The 24,385-nt window shown below is 41.8% G+C and overlaps 1 protein-coding gene across 2 annotated transcripts in view; it reads left to right on the top strand.

Annotated features, from left to right (window-relative positions):
- LOC106581602 (nectin 1b) overlaps nt 1-24,385 on the top strand; it is a 336,570-nt gene that overhangs the window by 126,324 nt on the left and 185,861 nt on the right. Inside the window, exon 6 of one of the 2 annotated variants that reach the window (XM_045704180.2) lies at nt 18,285-23,695. The exons of the other annotated variant lie outside the window; for it this stretch is intronic. Within the exon in view, the coding sequence (XP_045560136.2) occupies nt 18,285-18,790 (506 nt within the window). The 3' untranslated portion in view covers nt 18,791-23,695. Of the gene's footprint in view, nt 1-18,284; nt 23,696-24,385 lie in introns of those variants that run through there. 2 annotated transcript variants of the gene reach the window in all.

Genomic DNA, 24,385 nt, shown 5'->3' on the forward strand with positions numbered 1-24,385 from the left:
GTGCCATCCGTTTTGTCACCAAAGCCCCATATACTACCCACCACTGCGACCTGTACGCTCTCGTTGGCTGGCCTTCGCTTCATAATCGTCGCCAAACACATTGGCTCCAGGTCATCTACAAGACCCTGCTAGGTAAAGTCCCCCCTTATCTCCGCTCACTGGTCACCATAGCAGCACCCACCTGTAGCACGCGCTCCAGCAGGTATATCTCTCCGGTCACCCCTAAAGCCAACTCCTCCTTTGGTCGTCTCTCCTTCCAGTTCTCTGCTGCCAATGACTGGAACGAACTACAAAAATCTCTGAAACTGGAAACACTTATCTCCCTCACTAGCTTTAAGCACCAGCTGTCAGAGCAGCTCACAGATCACTGCATCTGTACATAGCCCATCTATAATTTAGCCCAAACTACTACCTCTTCCCCTACTGTATTTATTTATTTTATTTATTTTGCTCCTTTGCACCATATTATTTATATTTTATCTCTGAACTTTCTTCAAACTACAAATCTACCATTCCAGTGTTTTTCTTGCTATACTTTATTTACTTTGCCACCATGGCCTTTTATTGCCTTTACCTCCCTTATCTCACATCATTTGCTCACATTGTATATAGACTTATTTTTCTACTGCATCATTGATTGTATGTTGTTTTACTCCATGTGTAACTCTGTTTTTGTATGTTGTCGAACTGCTTTGCTTTATCTTGGCCAGGTCGCAATTGTAAATGAGAACTTGTTCTCAACTTGCCTACCTGGTTAAATAAAGGTGAAATAAATAAATAAATAAAAAATGTGGAGGCTATATACAGGGGGTACCGGTACAGAGTCAATGTGGAGGCTATATACAGGGGGTACCGGTACCGAGTCAGTGTGGAGGCTATATACAGGGGGTACCGGTACCGAGTCAGTGTGGAGGCTATATACAGGGGGTACCGGTACAGAGTCAATGTGGAGGCTATATACAGGGGGGTACTGATACAGAGTCAATGTGGAGGCTATATACAGGGGGTACCGGTACAGAGTCAATGTGGAGGCTATATACAGGGGGTACCGGTACCGAGTCAGTGTGGAGGCTATATACAGGGGGTACCGGTACCGAGTCAATGTGGAGGCTATATTCAGGGGGTACCGGTACCGAGTCAGTGTGGAGGCTATATACAGGGGGTACCGGTACCGAGTCAGTGTGGAGGCTATATACAGGGGGTACCGGTACAGAGTCAATGTGGAGGCTATATACAGGGGGTACCGGTACAGAGTCAATGTGGAGGCTATATACAGGGGGCACCGGTACCGAGTCAGTGTGGAGGCTATATACAGGGGGTACCGGTACCGAGTCAGTGTGGAGGCTATATACAGGGGGTACCAGTACAGAGTCAATGTGGAGGCTATATTCAGGGGGTACCGGTACCGAGTCAGTGTGGAGGCTATATACAGGGGGTACCGGTACCGAGTCAGTGTGGAGGCTATATACAGGGGGTACCGGTACCGAGTTAGTGTGGAGGCTATATACAGGGGCTACCGGTACCGAGTCAGTGTGGAGGCTATATACAGGGGCTACCGGTACCGAGTCAGTGTGGAGGCTATATACAGGGGGTACCGGTACCGAGTCAGTGTGGAGGCTATATACAGGGGGTACCGGTACCGAGTCAGTGTGGAGGCTATATACAGGGGGTACCGGTACCGAGTCAGTGTGGAGGCTATATACAGGGGGTACCGGTACCGAGTCAGTGTGCAGGGGTCCAGGTTAGAGGTCATCTGTACATGTAGGTGGGGGTGAAGTGACTATGCATAGATAATAAACAGAGAGTAGTAGCAGTGTAATAACAAATGGGGGGGGGTCAATGTAAATAGTCCAGGTGGCCATTTGATTAGTTGTTCAGCGGTCTTATGGCTTGGGGCTAGAATCTGTTGAGGAGCCTTTTGGTCCTAGACGTGGCCCTCCTGTACCACTTGGTTCAACGCATGTGACTAATACAATTTGATTTGAAGCTCGGCCCCGGTGATGTACTGGGCCGTTCGCACTACCCTCTGTAGCGCCTTACGGTCAGATGCCGAGCAGTTGCCACACCAGGCGGTGATGCAACCGGTCAGGATGCGCTCGATGGTGCAGCTGTAACTTTTTGAGGATCTGGTGACCCATGCCAAATCTTCTCAGTCTCCTGAGGGGAAAAGGTTTTGTCGTCCCCTCTTCACGACTGTCTTGTTGTGTTTGGACCATGATAGTTTGTTGGTGATGTGGACACCATGGAACTTGAAGCTCTCAACCCGCTCCACTACAGCCCTGTTGATGGGGGCCTGTTCGGCCCGCCTTTTCCTGTAGCTACGATCAACTCCTTTGTCTTGCTCACATTGAGGGAGAGGCTGTTGTCCTTGCTTTAAGTTCCTTGATGTCCACCTCCCTCCCTCCTCGTCCACCTCCCTCCCTCCTCATCCCCTCCCTCCCTCCTCATCCCCTCCCTCCCTCCTCATCCCCTCCCTCCCTCCTCATCCCCTCATCCCCTCCCTCCTCATCCCCTCCCTCCGTCCCTCCTCATCCCCTCCCTAACTCCTCATCCCCTCCTTCCTCCTTCCTCATCCCCTCATCCCCTCCCTCCCTCCTCACCCCCCCTCCCTCCCTCCTCATCCCATCCCTCCTTCCTCATCCCCTTCCTCATCCCCTCCCTCCTCATCTCCTTCCTCTTCCCCTCCCTCCTCCCTCCCTCCTCACCCCCCCTCCCTCCTCATCCCCTCCATCCTCATCCCCTCCCTCCCTCCTTATCCCCTCCCTCCTGCCTCATCCCCTCCCTCCTGCCTCATCCCCTCCCTCCCTCCTCATCCCCTCCCTCCTTCCTCATCCCCTCCCTCCTTCCTCATCCCCTCTCCCAAGTCCAGAACACCACAGAGGCATAGAACGTCACCTAGATGTAGTTGCTGATGCATATATGGTTGAATCATCAGCATAGATGGACACACATGCTTTGTTTAATGCCAGTGGCAGGTCATTGGTAAAAATAGAAAAGAGTAGAGGGCCTAGAGGGATGAGGGATCGCAGCAGAGGAGAGCGGTGAAGGGTAGAGGATTAACAGACTGCCCAGCTTTCCCTTTCCTCTCTTCCTTCTTCTCCTTCCTCTCCCAATCCGTCCATCCTCTTCAACATCACGTGTTATTCCACCCCCCTCTGGACTGTGGTGGCTAGACGCCGATGTGGTGCAGGGAAGTAGGATGGTGGTTAGTGTGGCTGCTGGAGGTGACCTAGCGTTGCTCTCTCTCTCTCTCTCTCTCTCTGTCTCATTCATGTGTGTAATAAAGTCAGAATAATCCAATTACAGGGTCAGATTAAAGCCTGGGAGCACTGAAAGGCCTGAGAGCTGATACCCAGCCCTGTATGAGTTCACATAGTAACAATCGATCAAATCCTGCCTCAGAGTGCATTATATAGGCAGGATTTGCAGTTTTTGCAACTTTAGCATTGGTTCCACTGCACCAGGCAAGCTACATCATAGTCTTGTGGCAAGCAGGAGACCTGAGTTTGTACCCAGTCGGTGACAAAGAGATGGATACAGAGGGAGAGATGGATGGATAGAGGGATAGAAGGGGAGAGGATAGAGAGAGAGAGATGGATGGATAGAGGGATAGAAGGGGAGAGGATAGAGCAGGGGCGGAAATCCCCGGGGGGGACGGGGGGGACACGACCCCCCCATCCTGGGAAAAATATGATTTGTCCCCCCCAATATATCACTGAAACATAACTATGTAATTTAAATAATATTAATAATACGCAATGAAAGCAATTGTGCTGATTATAGACACTTAATAGCTCGTTTTTAAGTTTCAAAAGATTGCGACCCCCCCACCCTTTGCCTCACAATGGTTTGATCCACTGCCAGTTCCTTAGCTTGCGAGGTAACGTAGAGGTTGTATCTACTGTCTGAAAGGCACTCAATGCACGTAACTGACGTGAGGTTAATCCAGTCAATCGCCCACACACACTAGCTGAATATGCAGAGCTAGCGCGCAAATATTAACTATTAAGCTTGCTAGTACCTATTCCATTTATGTGGCGTCGTCAAAGATGGAATCTTTGCTATCGTCAATTTATTCCAAGATCAGCATGCATGTAAGTTAGTGCTTCAAAGTCCCTGTGATAAGGTTAGCGATAAACTGAACAGAACTACACTCTCTTCTACCATTGTTTTAAATATATTTAATGGTCTCGTTGCAAAAGCTAAATTGTCGCAAGGGAACTTTTATTTATATATTTTATTTCACCTTTATTTAACCCGGGTAGCAAAGATTATAGCAAACACCACTGAATTGGTGCTCGCTAGCTTTGCAAATTCAGCTATTGTTAGAAGCCAGCCAATATGAAACAAACGATTAAAATTACAAAAGGTTGCAGCATATGTTGTGTAAATGGTGAACTCATACAGCTGTCAACTCTTGTCACTGCAATCCGTTTCACATTTGCTAGCTACCTTTTAGATCGAAGCCCATATAGAATGATTGAAGATGATAGAAGCCCATCTCCTACTGTAAATAACCTACATACTGTGTGTGTGTGTAGCCAACCAGGTAGAAAAATGGCAGAAAAAAGACAGACATCAGAGTATTTTTCAGTACACCAAAACGCAAAGTAAGAACCCTAGTAGCCTAATATCTCAAAGACTAGTTGATAAAATGTTAATAAGAAAGAAATGAAATTCTAATGGAAATGTTTCACAATGATGTCATTAGGCAGAGCAGGCAACAGATGGCACACAGACAGCAGAGTTGGGGACAGATATGCAGGGACAGACTGGCAGAGACAGGGAGTCTCAGGTAAGTTTGTTGAGTCTTTGTTTGGCAACATTATGAAAGGTTCTCCGTTTTTTTTGACTAGTAAAATAGGAACATAATTGGAAAATGCCATGGATACCCCCACTCTCAACTTAAACTGGTGACTGAACTAAGAGTTGTTAAAGGCAATGGTATTGCTGTTGTGATTAGTTGTGTAGTTTTGGGTACCGGTAGTTAGGAGTACGGCAAACACCTTATTTCTTTGGTTCCTCAATATACATTTACCATATTAAACGTAGGCTATGTGTTACAGCACTACTTTTGGTGTCCCCCTCAGGAATTGCTCTTGAGAAAATATAATGTAATTGTCCCCTCCAAAGTTGATATCAGATTTTCGCCCCTGGGATAGAGGGAGAGAGAGAGAGAGGGACCGGAGGGTCTGTTTTGGTGGCTGTGAGGTCTTCATGGTGCATTGATATTTGGGTTGGTAGTTAAGGGTGAGAGTAAAGGCTAGTTCACACTGCCAAGCCTTAATGCTCAAATCAGTTCTGGAATACTGACTGTCCAAACAGCGAGTTACAAGTCACCAAATGGGATTGGTTTTCAGACCAGTCATTTTCTGACATGGTTACGCTAGTTGTCATAGTAACGACGGTGCTGATTGGTGTTGGTGCTCGTGCTTCCTGTCACTCAGACGTTACAGCGATGCCTGCCCAGGACGTTTCCCAGCGGCTTTGAATGTTCACAATCATACTGTCAGAACACTTTTAAAGCCTCAAAGGATAAAATAATACAACTTTCAAAATAAGTATTTTTGTCTAGTCACACCAGTCAAATACAGTAGATAGATAGTCACAGCAGTCACATACAGTAGATAGATAGTCACAGCAGTCACATACAGTAGATAGGTAGTCACAGATAGTCACAGCAGTCACATCCCCTGTTAATGAACATCTATCATCCCCTGAACATCTATCATCCCCTGCTAATGAACATGTCATCCCCTGTTAATGAACATCTATCATCCCCTGTTAATGAACATCTATCATCCCCTGTTAATGAACATCTATTATCCCCTGTTAATGAACATCTATCATCCCCTGTTAATGAACATCTATCATCCCGTGTTAATGAACATCTATCATCCCCTGTTAATGAACATCTATCATCCCCTGAACATCTATCATCCCCTGTTAATGAACATCTATCATCCCCTGTTAATTAATAACTATCATCCCCTGTTAATGAACATGTCATCCCGTGTTAATAAACATCTATCATCCCCTGTAAATGAATAACTATCATCCCCTGTTAATGAACATGTCATCCCCTGTTAATGAACATGTATCTTCTCCTGTTAATGAATCTACTGTGCTAATTGAATGTAACGTCTTTAGCTGTGGAGTTGAGACCAAAACAAATCCATTTAAAATACTAATTTTGACTAAAGATATAAGAGCAATTTCCTCCTCTTCTATTGTCCTATATGACCATGAAATAACACTACCAGGCAAGTGCTTTGTTGCATTGAATCATTCAATAGCCGTGTGAGAGAGGGGGTTTAGAGAGGCAACATTACATGATATAAATAGCAGTCAAGGCTGAATTATTTAATACAATGTACGTGTTTGGTAATGCTGGCAGAAGCAGTCTTCTGTCACTCTACAGTAGGGCTGCCCAACCCTCTTCCTGGAGATATACTGTCCTGTGGGTTTTCAGTTTTCAACCCTAATTTAATACACCTGGTTCTATTTATTAGCTACTCAACAAGACCTTAGCTAGCTGAATCAGATATGCTAAATTAGATTGAAAAAAGTAAGGAACCAAGACAATTCCTGATTCTGCCATTAGAGTCTTCCATTAAAGAACACCCTCTGTGTTCTGTTAGACAAGTAACTCTTTATCCACGTTATAGCAGGGGGTGTAAAGCCATTATAGCAGGGGGTGTAAAGCCATTATAGCAGGGGGTGTAAAGCCATAACACATATGTTTTTCCAGCAGCAGACTATGATCAATAATGTTAAAAGCTGCACTGACATCTAACAAGACAGCCCCCCCAATCATTTTATCATCAATTTCTCTCAGCCAATCATCAGTCATCTGTGTCAGTGCTGTGCTTGTTGAGTGTCCTTCCCTATAAGCGTGCTGAAATTCTGTTGTCAATTTGTTTACTGTGAAATAGCACTGTATCTGGTCAAACACAATTTTTTCCAGAAGTTTACTAAGGGTTGGTAACAGGCTGATTGGTCGGCTATTTCAGCCAGTAAAGGGGGCTTTACTATTCTAGGGTAGAGGAATGACTTTAGCTTCCCTCCAGGCCTGAGGGCACACACTCTCTAGTAGGCTTAAAATGAAGATATGCCAAATAGGAGTGGCAATATCTTCCGCTATTCTCCTCAGTTATTTTCCATCCAAGTTGTCAGACCTCGGTGGCTTGCCATTGTTGATAGACAACAATAATTATTTAACCTTTTCCACACTGACTTTACGGAATTCAAAATTACAGTTCTTGTCTTTCATAATTTGGTCAGATATACTCTGATGTGTAGTGTCAGTGTTTGTTGCTGGCATGTCATGCCTAAGTTTGTTTATCTGGCCAATGAAAAGTCATTAAAGTAGTTGGTAATATCAGTGGGTTTAGTGATGAATGAGCATCTGATTATCAGGGGGTTTAGTGATGAATGAACCATCTGATTATCAGGGGGTTTAGTGATGAATGAACCATCTATCAGGGGGTTTAGTGATGAATGAACCATCTGATGGTTTAGTGATGAATGAACCATCTGATTATCAGTGGGTTTAGTGATGAATGAACCATCTGATGGTTTAGTGATGAATGATCCATCTGATTATCAGTGGGTTTAGTGATGAATGATCCATCTGATTATCAGGGGGTTTAGTGATGAATGAGCATCTGATTATCAGGGGGTTTAGTGATGAATGAACCATCTATCAGTGGGTTTAGTGATGAATGAGCATCTGATTATCAGGGGGTTTAGTGATGAATGAACCATCTGATGGTTTAGTGATGAATGAACCATCTGATTATCAGGGGGTTTAGTGATGAATGAACCATCTGATTATCAGGGGGTTTAGTGATGAATGAACCATCTGATTATCAGGGGGTTTAGTGATGAATGAACCATCTATCAGGGGGTTTAGTGATGAATGAACCATCTGATGGTTTAGTGATGAATGAACCATCTGATTATCAGGGGGTTTAGTGATGAATGAACCATCTGATTATCAGTGGGTTTAGTGATGAATGAACCATCTGATTATCAGGGGGTTTAGTGATGAATGAGCATCTGATTATCAGTGGGTTTAGTGATGAATGAACCATCTGATTATCAGTGGGTTTAGTGATGAATGAACCATCTGATTATCAGGGGGTTTAGTGATGAATGAAACATCTGATTATCAGGGGGTTTAGTGATGAATGAACCATCTGATTATCAGTGGGTTTAGTGATGAATGAGCATCTGATTATCAGGGGGTTTAGTGATGAATGAACCATCTGATTATCAGGGGGTTTAGTGATGAATGAACCATCTGATTATCAGGGGGTTTAGTGATGAATGAACCATCTGATTATCAGGGGGTTTAGTGATGAATGAGCATCTGATTATCAGGGGGTTTAGTGATGAATGAACCATCTGATTATCAGTGGGTTTAGTGATGAATGAGCATCTGATTATCAGGGGGTTTAGTGATGAATGAACCATCTGATTATCAGGGGGTTTAGTGATGAATGATCCATCTGATTATCAGTGGGTTTAGTGATGAATGAACCATCTGATTATCAGGGGGTTTAGTGATGAATGAACCATCTGATTATCAGGGGGTTTAGTGATGAATGAACCATCTGATTATCAGTGGGTTTAGTGATGAATGAACCATCTGATTATCAGGGGGTTTAGTGATGAATGAACCATCTGATTATCAGGGGGTTTAGTGATGAATGAACCATCTGATTATCAGGGGGTTTAGTGATGAATGAACCATCTGATTATCAGGGGGTTTAGTGATGAATGAACCATCTGATTATCAGGGGGTTTAGTGATGAATGAACCATCTGATTATCAGTGGGTTTAGTGATGAATGAACCATCTGATTATCAGGGGGTTTAGTGATGAATGAACCATCTGATTATCAGGGGGTTTAGTGATGAATGATCCATCTGATTATCAGTGGGTTTAGTGATGAATGAGCATCTGATTCAATGAATGATGGAGCTGAGTTTGCCTTTTTTCCCAAAATGTAATCTGAAGGTGCTCCACAGCTTTTTACTATCAATCTTTATGTTATTTATCTTTGTTTAATAGTATAGTTTCTTCTTTTTATTCAGTTTAGTCACATGATTTCTCAATTTGCAGTATGTTTACCAATCATTTCTGCTGCCAGGCTTATTTGCCATTCCTTTTGCCTCATCCCTCTCAACCATACAATTTTTCAATTCCTCATCAATCCAAGGGGATTTAACAGTTTTAACAGTCATTTTCTTAATGGGTGCTTATTAGTAACTGGAATAAGCAATTTCATAAATGTGTCCAGTGCAGCGTCTGGTTGCTCCTCATTACACACCACAGACCAGTAAATATTCTTTACATCATCAACATAAGATTCACTACAAAACTTATTGTATGACCTCTTATACACTATATTAGGCCCAGCCTTTGGAACTTTGGTTTTCCTAGATATGGCTAATATATTGTGATGACTACATCTGATGGATCTGGATACTGCTTTCAAACTAATTCCTGCAGTATTAGTAAAGATGTGATAAATAGATGCTGATGATTTCATTCTTGTGCTGTTTGTAACTACCCTGGTAGGTTGACTGATAACCTGAACCAGGTTACAGGCACTGGTTACAGTTTGAAGCTTTGTCTTGAGTGGGCAGCTTGATGAGAGCCAGTCAATTAATAAATCACCCAGAAAATATACTTCTCTGTTGATATCACATACATTATCAAGCATTTCACACGTTATCCAAATACTGACTGTTAGCACTTGGTGGTCTATAGCAGCTTCCCACCAGAATGGGCTTTAGGTGAGGCAGATGAACCTGCAGCCATATTACTTCAACAGTATTTAACATGAGATCCTCTAATCTTTACAGGAATGTGGTTCTGAATATAAACAGCAACACTCCACCATTGGCATTTCTGTATTTTCTGTAAATGTTATAACAATGTATTGCTACCACTGAATCATCAAAGGTATATTCTAAGTGAGTTTCAAAGATAGTCAGACTATGAATGTCATCTGTTACCAGCAAGTTATTAATTTCATGAACCTTGTTTCTTAGGCTACATATGTTAACATGGGCTACTTTTGAGCACTTGTCTGTGATGCTTGCTTGTTTCCATTGCTTTACTGGGAAGCTTAACAGAAGTAGACATGCTCATGTTATTTATGCTAGTGCAGGGTGAGCTGCACACAGTGGTCTTCCTATAGGGCACACCACCTCAGTGTTAACAGTGGTCTTCCTATAGGACACACCACCTCAGTGTTAACAGTGGTCTTCCTACTAGGACACACCACCTCAGTGTTAACAGTGGACTTCCTATAGGACACACCACCTCAGTGTTAACCTCTTGGGGCTATGTGGGACGCTAGCGTGCCACCCGTGGTGCACCCTATCAACAGCAGGTGCATTTCAAGAGCGGCAAATTTGAAACCAAATAAATGTCAAAATTCAAATTTTTCAAACATACAACTATCTTACACCCTTTGAAAGATAAACATCTCCTTAATCTAACCACGTTGTCCGATTTCAAAAAGGTTTTACGGCGAAAGCATAAAGTTAGATTATGTTAGGAGAGTACATTGACAATAGCTGTGTGTAATGTTTTGTCAATTCAAAGACAGGCGTCACCAAAACCATAAAATCAGCTAAAGTTATGCACTAACCTTTGACAATCTCCATCAGATGACACTCCTAGGACATTGTGTTAGACAATACATGCATTTTTAGTTCTATCAAGTTCATATTTATATCCAAAAACAGCGTTTTACTATGGCGTTGATGTTCAGGAAATCGTTTCCCTCCAATAACCGGCAGTCAAGTCAGCACAACAAATTAAATAATGAATATTAGAAAACATTGGTAAAATATTATATTGTCATTTAAAGAATTATAGATTTACATCTCTTGAACGCAATCGACTTGCCAGATTTAAAAATAACCTTACTGGGAAATCACACTTTGCAATAATCTGAGCACTGCGCCCAGAAAAATACGCTTTGCGATACAGACTAACCGCCATGTTGGAGAGATCTAAAATCGAAAATACTATGTAAATAATCCATTACCTTTGATTCTCTTCATCAGATGTCACTTCCAGGAATCCCAGGTCCATAACGAATGTAGTTTTGTTCAAAAAAGCTCATCATTTATGTCCAAAAAGCTCCGTGTTGTTAGCACATGATCTAAGCCCGCCGGACTTCACTTCATGAACGAGGGGAAAAAATATATTTACGTTCGTTCAAACATGTCAAACGTTGTATAGCATAAATCATTAGTGCCTTTTTTAACCAGAACATGAATAATATTCAAGGTGGACGAATGCATACTCTTTTATAACGTATTGGAACGAGGGTACCCAACATGAACTCGCGCGCCAGGTGTCTAATGGGCCATCATCGTTCCATGGCTCTTGTTCGGTCAGATCTCCCTCCAGAAGACTCAAAACACTTTGTAAAGGCTGGTGACATCTAGTGGAAGCAATAGGAAGTGCCAAAATATTCCTCAGCCCCTGTGTTTTTCAATGGCATAGGCTTAATGGTAATTCAACACATCAGGTATCCACTTCCTGTCAGAATCTGTCTCAGGGTTTTGCCTGCCAAATGAGTTCTGTTATACTCACAGACACCATTCAAACAGTTTTAGAAACTTTAGGGTGTTTTCTATCCATATATAATAAGTATATGCATATTCTAGTTACTGGGTAGGATTAGTAACCAGATTAAATCGGGTACGTTTTTATCCAGCCGTGAAAATACTGCCCCCTAGCCCCAACAGGTTAACAGTGGTCTTCCTATAGGGCACCACCTCAGTGTTAACAGTATAAATCTGGTTCATAGGCTCATGATTACTGCATACAATAATTATTCTATCTTCCGAACAGAAACGATACGACTGATGTGCCGCAGGTGACTGTTGCAGGGAACTGATAGTCGTGTTCCTGTAGAGCACACAGCCCATAGAGATGGAACAGGATTGTTGATATCCATGGTGTAACCTACAGACAAGGTCTTCTTCACAGTGTTGCCAACCATGTTCCATATGAGAATATGTTTTAGTAAGAGTGTTAAGCCTTTCTAACATAGGTGACTTCAGGGAATTTATTGTCTTGTTGCCCAGTGGTCCCATATACCATGCATGTAGCCTACCCATATACCATGCATGTAGTCTACCCATATACCATGCATGTAGCCTACCCATATACCATGCATGTAGCCTACCCATATACCATGCATGTAGCCTACCCATATACCATGCATGTAGCCTACCCATATACCATGCATGTAGCCTACCCATATACCATGCATGTAGCCTACCCATATACCATGCATGTAGCCTACCCATATACCATGCATGTAGCCTACCCATATACCATGCATGTAGCCTACCCATATACCATGCATGTAGCCTACAGCAGTGGTCCCATATACCATGCATGTAGTCTACCCATATACCATGCATGTAGCCTACCCATATACCATGCATGTAGCCTACCCATATACCATGCATGTAGCCTACAGCAGTGGTCCCATATACCATGCATGTAGCCTACCCATATACCATGCATGTAGCCTACAGCAGTGGTCCCATATACCATGCATGTAGCCTACCCATATACCATGCATGTAGCCTACAGCAGTGGTCCCATATACCATGCATGTAGCCTACCCACTTAAGTGTACTTTGAAGAATTTCTACGTTGTTTGTCATTTGAGAATTGAATCCACTATGGGAGTTGGTTTGCAGGGTTCAGCAGTTTTGTTCAGGCTTGAGGTTGGACTGTTACAATGAGTTATGAGGCATACCGTGAATCATATTATTTTCAAAGCTGGATGTTTGGCTGCTTGACCGTAGATAATGATAATAAAGCCTTTGTCTCTCCCTCCCCCGTCCCTCCTCTCCCTCCTTACTCCTTCCTGTCCCTCCCTCCCTCCTGTCCCTCCTCTCCTTCCTCCCTCCCTGCTGTCCCTCTGTCCCTCCTCTCTCCTTCCTGTCCCTCCCTCCCTCCTGTCCCTCCTCTCCTTCCTCCCTCCCTGCTGTCCCTCTGTCCCTCCTCCCTCCCTCCTGTCCCTCCTCTCTCCCCCCTCTCTCCCCTACTGTGCCTAGTGTTCAGCCTGCCACTGTCATTGTCTGCTGTCTGTCTGTGGCACAAGTCTATCATGTTCCTGTTAGACAAGCTGTTTGTCTAGACATCAAAGCCTACCTGTACCTGTGTCTAAGAATGCCTTCCAGATGGCACCCTAATCCCTATATAGTGCAGAATGCCTTCCAGATGGCACCCTAATCCCTATATAGTGCAGAATGCCTTCCAGATGGCACCCTAATCCCTATATAGTGCAGAATGCCTTCCAGATGGCACCCTAATCCCTATATAGTGCAGAATGCCTTCCAGATGGCACCCTAATCCCTATATAGTGCAGAATGCCTTCCAGATGGCACCCTAATCCCTATATAGTGCAGAATGCCTTCCAGATGGCACCCTAATCCCTATATAGTGCAGAATGCCTTCCAGATGGCACCCTAATCCCTATATAGTGCAGAATGCCTTCCAGATGGCACCCTAATCCCTATATAGTGCAGAATGCCTTCCAGATGGCACCCTAATCCCTATATAGTGCAGAATGCCTTCCAGATGGCACCCTAATCCCTATATAGTGCAGAATGCCTTCCAGATGGCACCCTAATCCCTATATAGTGCAGAATGCCTTCCAGATGGCACCCTAATCCCTATATAGTGCAGAATGCCTTCCAGATGGCACCCTAATCCCTATATAGTGCAGAATGCATTCCAGATGGCACCCTAATCCCTATATAGTGCAGAATGCCTTCCAGATGGCACCCTAATCCCTATATAGTGCAGAATGCCTTCCAGATGGCACCCTAATCCCTATATAGTGCAGAATGCCTTCCAGATGGCACCCTAATCCCTATATAGTGCAGAATGCCTTCCAGATGGCACCCTAATCCCTATATAGTGCAGAATGCCTTCAAGATGGCACCCTAATCCCTATATAGTGCAGAATGCCTTCCAGATGGCACCCTAATCCCTATATAGTGCAGAATGCCTTCCAGATGGCACCCTAATCCCTATATAGTGCAGAATGCCTTCCAGATGGCACCCTAATCCCTATATAGTGCAGAATGCCTTCCAGATGGCACCCTAATCCCTATATAGTGCAGAATGCATTCTAGATGGCACCCTAATCCCTATATAGTGCAGAATGCCTTCCAGATGGCACCCTAATCCCTATATAGTGCATTGCTTTGTGGCAGACATTTGGGACGCATCCTAACTCTCTGCGTTGTCTTGAGTTATTACTACTTCCTATGCAGCATCGTTATGCATCATCGTTATGCAGCATCGTTATGAGGTATCATTATTCAGCATCGTTATGCAGTAGTATCGTTATGCAGTAGTATTGTTATGCAGTAGTATCGTTATGCAGTAGTATCATTATGCAGTAGTATCGTTATCCAGTAGTATCGTTATGCAGTAGTATCATTATGCAGTATCGTTATGCAGTATCGTTATGCAGTAGTATCGTTACGAAGTAGTATCAATATGCAGTATTGTTATGCAGTAGTATCATTATGCAGTAGTATCATTATGCAGTAGAATTATTAGGCAGTATCGTTATGCAGTAGTATCATTTTGCAGTACTATCATTATTCAGCAGTATCATTATGCAGTATCATTATGTAGTAGTATTGATATGCAGTATCATTATGCAGTAGTATCATTATGCAGTAGTATCGTTATGCAGTAGTATTGTTATGCAGTAGAATCGTTATGCAGTAGAATCATTAGGCAGTATCGTTATGCAGTAGTATCATTATGCAGTAGTATCATTATGCAGTAGTATCATTATGCAGTAGTATCATTATCCAGTAGTATCGTTATGCAGTAGAATCATTATGCAGTATCGTTATGCAGTATCGTTATGCAGTAGTATCATTATGCAGTATCGTTATGCAGTAGTATCATTATGCAGTATCGTTATGCAGTAGTATCATTATGCAGTATCGTTATGCAGTAGTATCATTATGCAGTATCGTTATGCAGTAGTATCATTATGCAGTATCATTATGCAGTATCATTATCCAGTAGTATCATTATGCAATAGTATCATTATGCAGTATCGTTATCCAGTAGTATCATTATGCAGTATCATTATCCAGTAGTATCGTTATGCAGTAGTATCATTATGCAGTAGTATCGTTATGCAGTAGTATCATTATGCAGTATCATTATCCAGTAGTATCGTTATGCAGTAGTATTATTATGCAGTATCGTTATGCAGTAGTATCATTATGCAGTATCGTTATATCGTTATGCATCATCGTTATGCAGCATCGTTATGAGGTATCATTATTCAGCATCGTTATGCAGTAGTATCGTTATGCAGTAGTATTGTTATGCAGTAGTATCGTTATGCAGTAGTATCATTATGCAGTAGTATCGTTATCCAGTAGTATCGTTATGCAGTAGTATCATTATGCAGTATCGTTATGCAGTATCGTTATGCAGTAGTATCGTTACAAAGTAGTATCAATATGCAGTATTGTTATGCAGTAGTATCATTATGCAGTAGTATCATTATGCAGTAGAATTATTAGGCAGTATCGTTATGCAGTAGTATCATTTTGCAGTACTATCATTATTCAGCAGTATCATTATGCAGTATCATTATGTAGTAGTATTGATATGCAGTATCATTATGCAGTAGTATCATTATGCAGTAGTATCGTTATGCAGTAGTATTGTTATGCAGTAGAATCGTTATGCAGTAGAATCATTAGGCAGTATCGTTATGCAGTAGTATCATTATGCAGTAGTATCGTTATGCAGTAGTATCATTATGCAGTAGTATCATTATGCAGTAGTATCATTATCCAGTAGTATCGTTATGCAGTAGAATCATTAGGCAGTATCGTTATGCAGTATCGTTATGCAGTAGTATCATTATGCAGTATCGTTATGCAGTAGTATCATTATGCAGTATCGTTATGCAGTAGTATCATTATGCAGTATCGTTATGCAGTAGTATCATTATGCAGTATCGTTATGCAGTAGTATCATTATGCAGTATCATTATGCAGTATCATTATCCAGTAGTATCATTATGCAATAGTATCATTATGCAGTATCGTTATCCAGTAGTATCATTATGCAGTATCATTATCCAGTAGTATCGTTATGCAGTAGTATCATTATGCAGTAGTATCGTTATGCAGTAGTATCATTATGCAGTATCATTATCCAGTAGTATCGTTATGCAGTAGTATTATTATGCAGTATCGTTATGCAGTAGTATCATTATGCAGTATCGTTATGCAGTAGTATCATTATGCAGTATCATTATGCAGTAGTATCATTATGCAGTATCATTATCCAGTAGTATCGTTATGCAGTAGTATCATTATGCAGTAGTATCATTATCCAGTAGTATCGTTATGCAGTAGTATCATTATGCAGTAGTATCGTTATGCAGTAGTATCATTATGCAGTAGTATCGTTATCCAGTAGTATCGTTATGCAGTAGTATCATTATGCAGTATCGTTATCCAGTAGTATCGTTATGCAGTAGTATCATTATGCAGTATCATTATCCAGTAGTATCGTTATGCAGTAGTATCGTTATCCAGTAGTATCGTTATGCAGTAGTATCATTATGCAGTATCGTTATGCAGTAGTATCATTATGCAGTTTCGTTATGCAGTAGTATCGTTATGCAGTAGTATCATTATGCAGTATCATTATCCAGTAGTATCGTTATGCAGTAGTATCATTATGCAGTAGTATCGTTATGCAGTAGTATCATTATGCAGTTTCGTTATGCAGTAGTATCATTATGCAGTAGTATCATTATGCAGTAGTGTTGTTATGCAATAGTATCATTCTGCAGTATCGTTATGCAGTAGTATCATTATGCAGTATCATTATCCAGTAGCATCATTATGCAGTAGTATCATTATTTAGTTTTGTTATGCAGTAGTATCATTATGCAGTAGTATCGTTATGCAGTAGTATCATTATGCATTAGTATCGTTATGCAGTAATATCGTTATGCATTAGTATCGTTATGCAGTAGTGTTGTTATGCAGTAGTATCATTATGCAGTATTGTTATGCAGTAGTATCATTCTGCAGTATCGTTATGCAGTAGTATCATAATGCAGTATCATTATCCAGTAGCATCGTTATGCAGTAGTATCATTATTTAGTTTCGTTATGCAGTAGTATTGTTGTGTAATGTCATTATGCAGTAGTATTGTTATGCAGTAGTATCCTTATGCAGTATTATCATTATTTAGTTTTGTTATGCAGTAGTATTGTTGTGTAATGTCATTATGCAGTAGTATTGTTATGCAGTATCATTATGCATTGTCGTTATGCAGTATCGTTATGCAGTAGTATCGTTATGCAGTAGTATCGTTATGCAGTGTCATTCTGCAGTTTCATTATGCAGTATTGTTATGAAGTATCATTATGCAGTTTCGTTATGCAAGCATCATTATGCAGTTTCTGTATGCATTATTGTTATGCAGTATCGTTATGCAGCATCATTATGCAGTCTCATTATGCCCTGTCATTATGCAGTATCTTTTCAAATGTGTTGCATGACCTGCTTTCCGTACGTCAGGTATGATTCAAACCCTGTCTCTGCATCATCTTTACTTAATTATACATCTAATTGTACAAAGCTGTTGCATGACCTGATCTCCATGCTGCTGTACTTTAGGGATGATTCCTATTAATTGTTACATTTGCTGAATGATTCATTCTCTGCATGGCCGCTTGTCTCACAAGGCTGAAAACATTAACCTTTAGATTTCTTGGAAGAGCATTTCATTATACACACTAAACTGATGACAATCATGATTTAATTTAAGCTTGAAAACTAAAGGCATTCTTTGCGAAACCCCAGGGAACACTCATATCCTGTTCAAGACTTGTGTAGGATTTCAGTTTGGTGTCGGTTTCCAACATGTTTGTCTCTTTGGGGACAGTGTGTGATGGACAGACAGACTGGCTGTACATTTCTTTCTCACTTTCCTCTGCATGTTGCTGGCGATGACTTAAGCTTGCTTTGTTTGCGGGGGTTAAAGCCGCCTTTGGGGGGGCGTCCACGGGCTCCTCCTCCTTCCTCCGTCCTTTCTTCTCGCTGTGCTTTATCCCTCCCTGTCTCCCATCCCTCTTTCCTGCACACCAAGCACACTCCCTCCTCCTCCTCCCACCTGAGCACTGACACACCCCTTCCATCTGTCTTTTCCTACCCAGAATTCCCTAACAACCCGCCACCTGGGGGCCGTGAGATCCCGCAGGAGCAGCACAATGCGGGTGCCGTCATCGGGTGCGCTGTGGGCGGGGTCGTCCTGTTAGCGGCGGCCGCCACCCTGCTCTTTGTCTTCCTGCGCCGCCGCCAGCGCACCTTCAAGGGCGACTACAGCACCAAGAAACAGGTGTTTGGGAACGGCTACAGCAAGGCCGGGGGCCTGCCAGCCCACCCTCCCATCCCCAACAACCTGCAGTACCCAGACGACTCGGATGACGAGAAGAAGCCTGCACAGATCGCTGTGACCGGAGGGTTCGAGGCGAGCGAACGCGATTTTGACGGAGATGCGGAGGACTTGAAGAGGCCCTATTTCACAGTGGACGAAGGAGAGAGTCGAGATTACGACGAACGGACTCTCGCCTTCCAGTACGACCCCGAGTCGGAGATAGCCGACGATATGGTGTCCCAAACCGATGGCTCTGTCATTTCAAAGAAAGAGTGGTATGTGTAGGGGCAACAAACAACCAAACCAACCAACCAACCTCCCGTCCCACCCCCCTACCATCCCCCTACCACCACCACTACCACCCCCTCACCTCCATTAGTCAACCCCATCCCGCCTTTCATCTCAGACATTCAGTCCAGTGCCCCTCCGAACCCCCAACCCATCAGAACCCAGTCAATTAAAACCACGTAAAAAAAATGCACTGTCAAGTCCTAAAGAGCATGCAACAACACATCAACATGTCAACAACAACACATGTCAACAACACATCAAAATGTCAACAACAACATTACATCATGTCAACAACAACACATCAACATGTCAACAACATTGCATCAACATGTCAACAACAACACATCAACATGTCAACGTCAACAAAACAACACATCAACATAACAACAACAACACATCAACATTTCAACAACACATCAACATGTCAACAACAACACATCAATATGTCAACAACAACATTACATCAACATGTCAACGTCAACAAAAACAACACATCAACATAACAACACATCAACATGTCAACAACAACAACACATCAACATGTCAACAACAACATGTCAACAACACATCAAAATGTCAACAACAACTTTACATCAACATGTCAACAACAACATTGCATCAACATGTCAACGTCAACAAAAACAACACATCAACATGTCAACAACAACATTACATCAACATGTCAACAACAACATTGCATCAACATGTCAACGACAACACAACTTCAACATGTCAACAACAACATGTCAACGACAACACAACTTCAACATGTCAACAACAACATTACATCATGGTGTATCGAAATTCCATTAGTTGAAACTGCAAATATTACTGAACACGGTTTGTCATTGGACTCATGTGCAACCACCATTGACTTTCAAGGCCAGACAGAAAGAGTGACCTGGTCGCTTGGATAATACTGGTGGATTATTCTTGTGTGTTTTTCCATGATATTCTAAATGTATTACATGTAAGGAGACTTGGGAGAGATGAGGTATTTGCTGAGCACATTGTGAAAGTCCAACACTGGATGTATGATACGTCGTTTTTATTATTATTCTCATCACCAATGCCTTTTCTGCTATTGTTTTTTTTATATATAACTTGCTTATGTACGTTATGGGTTCAACTAAGGTAACTAGAGGGTACATTAACTAAAGGGTACAGTAACATGTCAATCAAAACAACAGGTTTATATACTGTAGATATATATGAGTTATCTGATTGTGTTGTTTTTAAGAGAATGAGATGTCTGCCATGACAGCCCCTTTTTTCTCTCCCTGGCTTCTTATTGACTAGCAACACTACACAACAATACAAGACTGGGTTTAACCCAATGATGTATATAAACCCTGGATTGCTGATGCATTGTATTGGCCAATGAGAAGCTTTGAAGCCAACGGTCGGCTATATTGGCACTCCCCAGAATAGGTACTCCATAAGAATTAAAGGAATTCTACAGTATTCCAATTAAATGTTTCAAGGACAAAATTACATTTATTTAAGTATTTTTGTTGTTGTAGTGGGGACAGTAACATTAGTACTTTCAAAAAAGTATACTTTAAAGCTGCAATATGTACGTTTTTAGGTGACCTGACCAAATTCACATAGAAATGTGTGTTATAGATCTGTCGTTATCATTGAAAGCAAGTCTAAGAAGCGGAAGATCTTTTCTATCTGCGCTATTTCTATGCTTCCCAATCTTATGTTTCATTTTTGCGTCTTTTACTTTCGTTTTTTACACCAGCTTCAAACAGCTGGAAATACAATATGTTTTGTTATGAAAAAGATGTTTCGCAGCGGTTTAGATGATACAATGATTCTCAACCAGGAAATGGTGGAGCGATTGCTGCGTAGTGCATATTTTTTGTTGTTGTGATATCCAATTGGCAGTTACATGCTTGCCCCCATCGCTGCCCTACGGACTCGGAGAGGCAAAGGTCGAGAGCCATGTGACACAGCCCGGCATCGAACCCAGGTCTGTAGTGACACTTCAAGCACTGTGATGCAGTGCCTTAGACCGCTACGCCACTTGGGAGGCCTGCATAGTGTATCTTTAAAGAAATATTTTTCCTTTTTTATTTTTATGTTTAGCTCACATAATATAATTAGACAGTCTGCATTAAGGTGTCTGTTATAAAATACATGTTGAAAAACTAATGTAGACATTAATAAATGCATTTTTATAGCTTCCTACATATTTTCTACAACGGTGGGGGAGTGCCAAGGCGTGGTGGCTTCAAAACAGCGCCCCCTGTAAGTAATCTAGTGTATATATAAATCATTGGTTTAACAATGTATTACAGCCCCCTGCATAGTATACTATAAGAGTACTACAGAGTATAGTAGTGTAGTACAGAGTATAGTATGTATTTTGGTCATGTACATTCTAGCTGTCTTCCAAAGACATGCCTGGTGTTTATTACTCTTCAGGGTACTGAGACCTGCGGCACGTCAACGCAACAAGCCATATGGACACGGCAGTAAATCATACAGGCCTAGAGGAAACGCCAGTAGATATAGAAGGACAATGTGCCGGAATGTGCCCTAGTTTTAGTTTCAGATGCTGAGTTGTTTTGGCGCCATTTTAGTTTGGTGGCCATTTTAGCTGCAGTGAGAAAACAGGTGAGAAGGGAGAAGGTCCTGCTGTCCTGAAGCATCCCTGTGACGTAATCCCTCGTTATGGGTTGTAGCGGCATTATGTCATGTATTTTCAACATACAGAACAGTAATGCTTCAATTATGCTCTGAGAAATGCCATTTCATAATATGTATCTTAAACTTGAAAGGGTTTACCTAAAGGGGTTTACCTAAAGGGGTTTACCTAAAGGGGTTACCTAAAGGGGTTACCTAAAGGGGTTTACCTAAAGGGTTTACCTAAAGGGTTTACCTAAAGGGGTTTACCTAAAGGGTTTACCTAAAGGGTTTACCTAAAGGGGTTACCTAAAGGGTTTACCTAAAGGGGTTACCTAAAGGGGTTTACCTAAAGGGGTTTACCTAAAGGGTTTACCTAAAGGGGTTTACCCTAAAGGGTTTACCTAAAGGGTTTACCTAAAGGGTTTACCTAAAGGGGTTACCTAAAGGGGTTTACCTAAAGGGTTTACCTAAAGGGGTTTACCTAAAGGGTTTACCTAAAGGGGTTACCTAAAGGGGTTTACCTAAAGGGGTTTACCTAAAGGGGTTTACCTAAAGGGTTTACCTAAAGGGGTTACCTAAAGGGGTTACCTAAAGGGGTTACCTAAAGGGGTTTACCTAAAGGGGTTTACCCTAAAGGGTTTACCTAAAGGGTTTACCTAAAGGGTTTACCTAAAGGGGTTACCTAAAGGGGTTTACCTAAAGGGGTTTACCTAAAGGGTTTACCTAAAGGGTTTACCTAAAGGGGTTTACCTAAAGGGGTTTACCTAAAGGGGTTACCTAAAGGGGTTTACCCTAAAGGGTTTACCTAAAGGGGTTTACCTAAAGGGGTTTACCTAAAGGGGTTACCTAAAGGGGTTTACCTAAAGGGGTTTACCTAAAGGGGTTTACCTAAAGGGGTTACCTAAAGGGGTTTACCTAAAGGGGTTTACCTAAAGGGGTTTACCTAAAGGGGTTTACCTAAAGGGGTTTACCTAAAGGGTTTACCTAAAGGGTTTACCTAAAGGGGTTTACCTAAAGGGGTTTACCTAAAGGGGTTTACCTAAAGGGGTTTACCTAAAGGGTTTACCTAAAGGGTTTACCTAAAGGGGTTTACCTAAAGGGGTTTACCTAAAGGGGTTTACCTAAAGGGTTTACCTAAAGGGTTTACCTAAAGGGGTTTACCTAAAGGGGTTTACCTAAAGGGGTTTACCTAAAGGGGTTTACCCTAAAGGGTTTACCTAAAGGGGGTTACCTAAAGGGGTTTACCTAAAGGGGTTTACCTAAAGGGGTTTACCTAAAGGGGTTTACCTAAAGGGGTTACCTAAAGGGGTTTACCTAAAGGGGTTTACCTAAAGGGGTTTACCTAAAGGGGTTTACCTAAAGGGGTTACCTAAAGGGGTTTACCTAAAGGGGTTTACCTAAAGGGGTTACCTAAAGGGGTTTACCTAAAGGGGTTTACCTAAAGGGGTTTACCTAAAGGGGTTTACCTAAAGGGTTTACCTAAAGGGTTTACCTAAAGGGGTTTACCTAAAGGGGTTTACCTAAAGGGGTTTACCTAAAGGGGTTTACCTAAAGGGGTTTACCTAAAGGGGTTTACCTAAAGGGGTTTACCTAAAGGGTTTACCTAAAGGGGTTACCTAAAGGGGTTTACCTAAAGGGGTTTACCTAAAGGGGTTACCTAAAGGGGTTTACCTAAAGGGGTTTACCTATTGTTTAATGATCCTAATTTTGTTATTATTGCTCCATTTTTCTTTATTCTAATTTCTGTGTGTATTAGAGAGTTTGCATTACCTTGTGATTTCCACAGAAAGCTTGTTCGATAGTGACATTGAGTCTGTGGTGTCTGACTGGGTAGAGTTGGCCCTAAGGTACTATACCTCCACTCACACCACCTTCTAACAGGAGCCTCCAATGGACACAATGGACATGAGGACAATGAGGACAACGAGGACAATATTAAATGTGGCTGTGCATCTCTGCCTACAGAGAGACATTTTTTAAAAGCAAAGGGAACAGAAATATGATGATAAATGTTGTCTAACTGAATTTAGCAGCAGATGTTTTTTTCTTTCTGTTTAAATATATATATATTTCTCAACAGTTTGGATAAGAGTCGTTCACAATCTAGTCCAGTTGCGGCCAATATAAAATATATGTTGATTTGTTTAAAAAAAAATTGGTTACTACATGATTCCATATGTGTTATTTCATAGTTTTGATGTCTTCACTATTATTCTACAATGTTTGAAAATAGTAAAAAATAAAGAAAAACCCTTGAATGAGTAGGTGTGTCCAAACATTTGACTGGTACTGTATATAAATCACAACATCTCTATATGGATACAAATGGGAGACAAATCAAACAAAAATGGATTCCTCTACAGCAGAACTGGCTCCTTAAGAGACGGGATTGGTTGGCTTTTAGACCCACAATATCAGCTGCCAGTAGCTGCGGTCCACAGCATAACATTCTTTATCCTCAGTTTTGATATGCAACTTTTAAGCCACTAACAGAATATTATTATTATTATTGTGAAAAAATCTATGCAACATCTGTAACCAAGTACGAGTGGGAAATCTGTCAAGCGATGGACATCGACACATAGAGAAGCCATTCTGGATGACTTTAAACTGGTCGACATCTTAAGCCTTGTTTTATGCATGTGATTTTATGTGAGGGTGGGTGGGAGTGGAAGTATGGATGTTTTTAGTGGTTCTCTTTTGTACAGAGAGCTAGTCTGTGTGTTCACACATCAGCTCAGAGGAGAGGAGAACTCTGCTAGTGTCTGTAGGGAGGAGGGGTGCGGTGGGCAGTCAGTAGTTCACAAAAGGATTTCATTATGTAGAGACAAAAGACCAAAGTACATCCCAAATGGCTCCCTATCATGTATAGTGCACTACTTAGAACCAGTGCACTATATATAGAGAATAGGGGGCACTACTTAGAACCAGTGCACTATATAGAGAATAGAG

This window comes from Salmo salar, chromosome 20, assembly GCF_965601325.2.
Source record: "Salmo salar chromosome 20, fSalSal1, whole genome shotgun sequence".
Classification (NCBI taxonomy): domain Eukaryota; kingdom Metazoa; phylum Chordata; class Actinopteri; order Salmoniformes; family Salmonidae; genus Salmo; species Salmo salar.